This window comes from Babylonia areolata, chromosome 2 (genome assembly GCF_041734735.1).
Source record: "Babylonia areolata isolate BAREFJ2019XMU chromosome 2, ASM4173473v1, whole genome shotgun sequence".
In the NCBI taxonomy this organism is placed as follows: Eukaryota; Metazoa; Mollusca; class Gastropoda; order Neogastropoda; family Buccinidae; genus Babylonia; species Babylonia areolata.
The window spans coordinates 56,278,232-56,280,731 of NC_134877.1; the positions used below are offsets into that span (position 1 = coordinate 56,278,232).

Genomic DNA, 2,500 nt, shown 5'->3' on the forward strand with positions numbered 1-2,500 from the left:
ACATACATACATACATACATACATACATATATATATATATATATATATATATATACATATAATTATATATATATATATATATATGTGTGTATGTGTGTGTGTGTGTGTGTCTTTGTGTGTGTCTGTGTCTGTGTGTGGGTGTGTAGTATGTATGTATGTATGTATGTGCTGAGGCCACAAAGCATAGATAGATAGACAGATAGATGGTGGTTAATAAATCAAAACCCTGGCTGGTGTTTGTGGTTTTCTATAAAGAAGGGAAAAAAACGTCAAAAACGAGTCTTTATTATATACGTGGCCACTCATTTATAAATGGAGAACATTTGGTGTCCAAAAGAAACAGACAGGCAGGATAGAGAGAAAAAGAGACAGACACAGAGAGAATTACATACACAGACACACAGACAGATGAACAAATAGAGAAGGGGGTGAAAAGGAGACACAAACAAAACAGCTACTGCAACATCATCATCGTCATTATCAATTTTTTTGCAAACAAATAGAAAATAAAAGGAAAAGAAACAAACCAAACAGCTGCGACGTGAACATCATCATTTTTTGTATACAAATAGAAGAGAGAGGGGAAAAAAGAAACAAATAAACCAAACTACGACTACATTATCATCATCAGTATGCTGTTTGTTTTATTTTTTTCCATATTTCTTTTCTTTCATTGAACATCTTTTTTCCCATCTCTACATCCTTCTCCCCCGCTGTTACGACATCATCATCATCATTTTATGCAGACAAATACAAAACAAAAAAACAAACAAACAAAAAAATACCACATCATCATCATCATCATCACCGTCAATATGCTGTTGTTTTTATTATTTTCTGTATTTCTATTCTTTCATTTAATATCTTTTTCCCCATCTCTACCCACCACCCTCAACCCCACACACCCTCACCTCCATCCCTCACCCCCACACCCCAACACCCTCACACCCCTACACCTCCTCACCCCCACCTCCTCACAAACCCACACCCCGTCACCCCCACCCTACACCCTCACACCTCCTCACCCCCACATCCCACACCCCCACAAAACACACAGCTATCCGCGGGTACCACCTCGGCCACCCTCGACGTGAACGGGCAGGAGCGGTTACGTCCGGAGCGCGCCCGTCGGGGTCGGGTGGAGAAGGTGTGGCGCTGTGTCCGCTGGGCAGAGGCCTACCCGGACGAGAGCCTGACCATGAACGCCGTGGACCTCACCCCGACGTTCGCCCTGAGGAAGCTGGCCGTGCTGTTTGATGGGGGGAAGGTAAGAAGACTGCGCGTGGATTATTTATATGATTCGTCACTATCTTCTTCTTCGTTCACGGGCTGCAACTCCCACGTTCACTCGCGTGTACACGAGTGAGTTTTTACATGTATGACCGTTTTTAATCCCGCCATCTAGGCAGCCATACTCCGTTTTATAGGGTGTGTGCAATTTGGGTATTGTATTGTATTTCTTTTTTTGTCACAACGGATTTTCTCTGTGTGAGATTCGGGCTGCTCTCCCCAGGGGGAGCGCGTCGCTACACTACAACGCCACCCTTTTTTTTGTATTTTTTCCTGCGTACAGTTTTATTTGTTTTTCCTAGGAACAACCCTTTTGTTGTCGTGGGATCTGTTACGTGCGTTAAGTGCCTGCTGCACACGGGACCTCGCTTTATCGTTTCATCCGAATGACTAGCGTCCAAACCACGACTCAAATGGAGTGGAAGAAAATATCGGCGGCTGAGCCGTGATTCGAACCATGCGCGCTCAGATTCTTTCGCTTCCAAGGCGGACGCGTTACCTCTAGGCCATCAACCACTTGTTCTTGTTTCCATAACCCACCGAACGCTGACATGGATTACAGGATCTTTAACGTGAGTATTTGATCATCTGCTTGCGTATACACACTAGCGTATTCAGGCTCTAGCAGGTCTGCACACATATTGATCTGGGAGCCAGGCGCCGTTACCGAAATTCGAACCCGTGACACTCAGATTGAATGTCCAACGCTTTAGTCACTCGGCTGTTGCGCCCGTCATTATATGGTTCGTTATCATGGATGTGTCGTAAAAAATTTGATGAATAAAATAATGAAGTAATGGACTAAAATAATTATACGAAGGTGAAACGGTCTCTTTACGATATATTCTTGTGTGTGTGTGTGTGTGTGTGTGTGTGTGTGTGTGTGTGTGTGTGTGTGTGTGTGTGTGTGTGCACGATTTGAATTCTATGTGGACTGGACGATACTTCGGTGAACTGGTCTTTCTAACATTGTTTGAAACCACCTTTTCACATCATTTTGGGTTCTTTCTCTTCGACTGGTTTTAGGAATTGACGTGTGTGTGTGTGTGTGTGTGTGTGTGTGTGTGTGTGCGCGCGCGTGTGTGCGTGTGTGTGTGTGTGTGGGGGGGGGTGAGTGTGTGTGTGCGTGTGTGTTTGTTTGTGTGTGTGGGAAAGAGAGTGCGTGTGTGTATGTCTATGTCTGTGTGTGTGTGTGTGTGTGTGTGTGTGT

The 2,500-nt window shown here is 44.4% G+C and overlaps 1 protein-coding gene across 4 annotated transcripts in view; it reads left to right on the forward strand.

Moving 5' to 3' along the window:
• The window catches only part of LOC143279514 (uncharacterized), a 73,931-nt gene that overhangs the window by 50,133 nt on the left and 21,298 nt on the right, over positions 1 to 2,500 (forward strand). For all 4 annotated transcript variants that reach the window (XM_076583569.1, XM_076583570.1, XM_076583568.1 and 1 more), the window contains exon 2: positions 1,058 to 1,267. In XM_076583569.1, coding sequence (XP_076439684.1) covers positions 1,199 to 1,267 — 69 coding nt within the window. In that variant the 5' untranslated portion in view covers positions 1,058 to 1,198. The remainder of the gene's footprint in view (positions 1 to 1,057; positions 1,268 to 2,500) is intronic.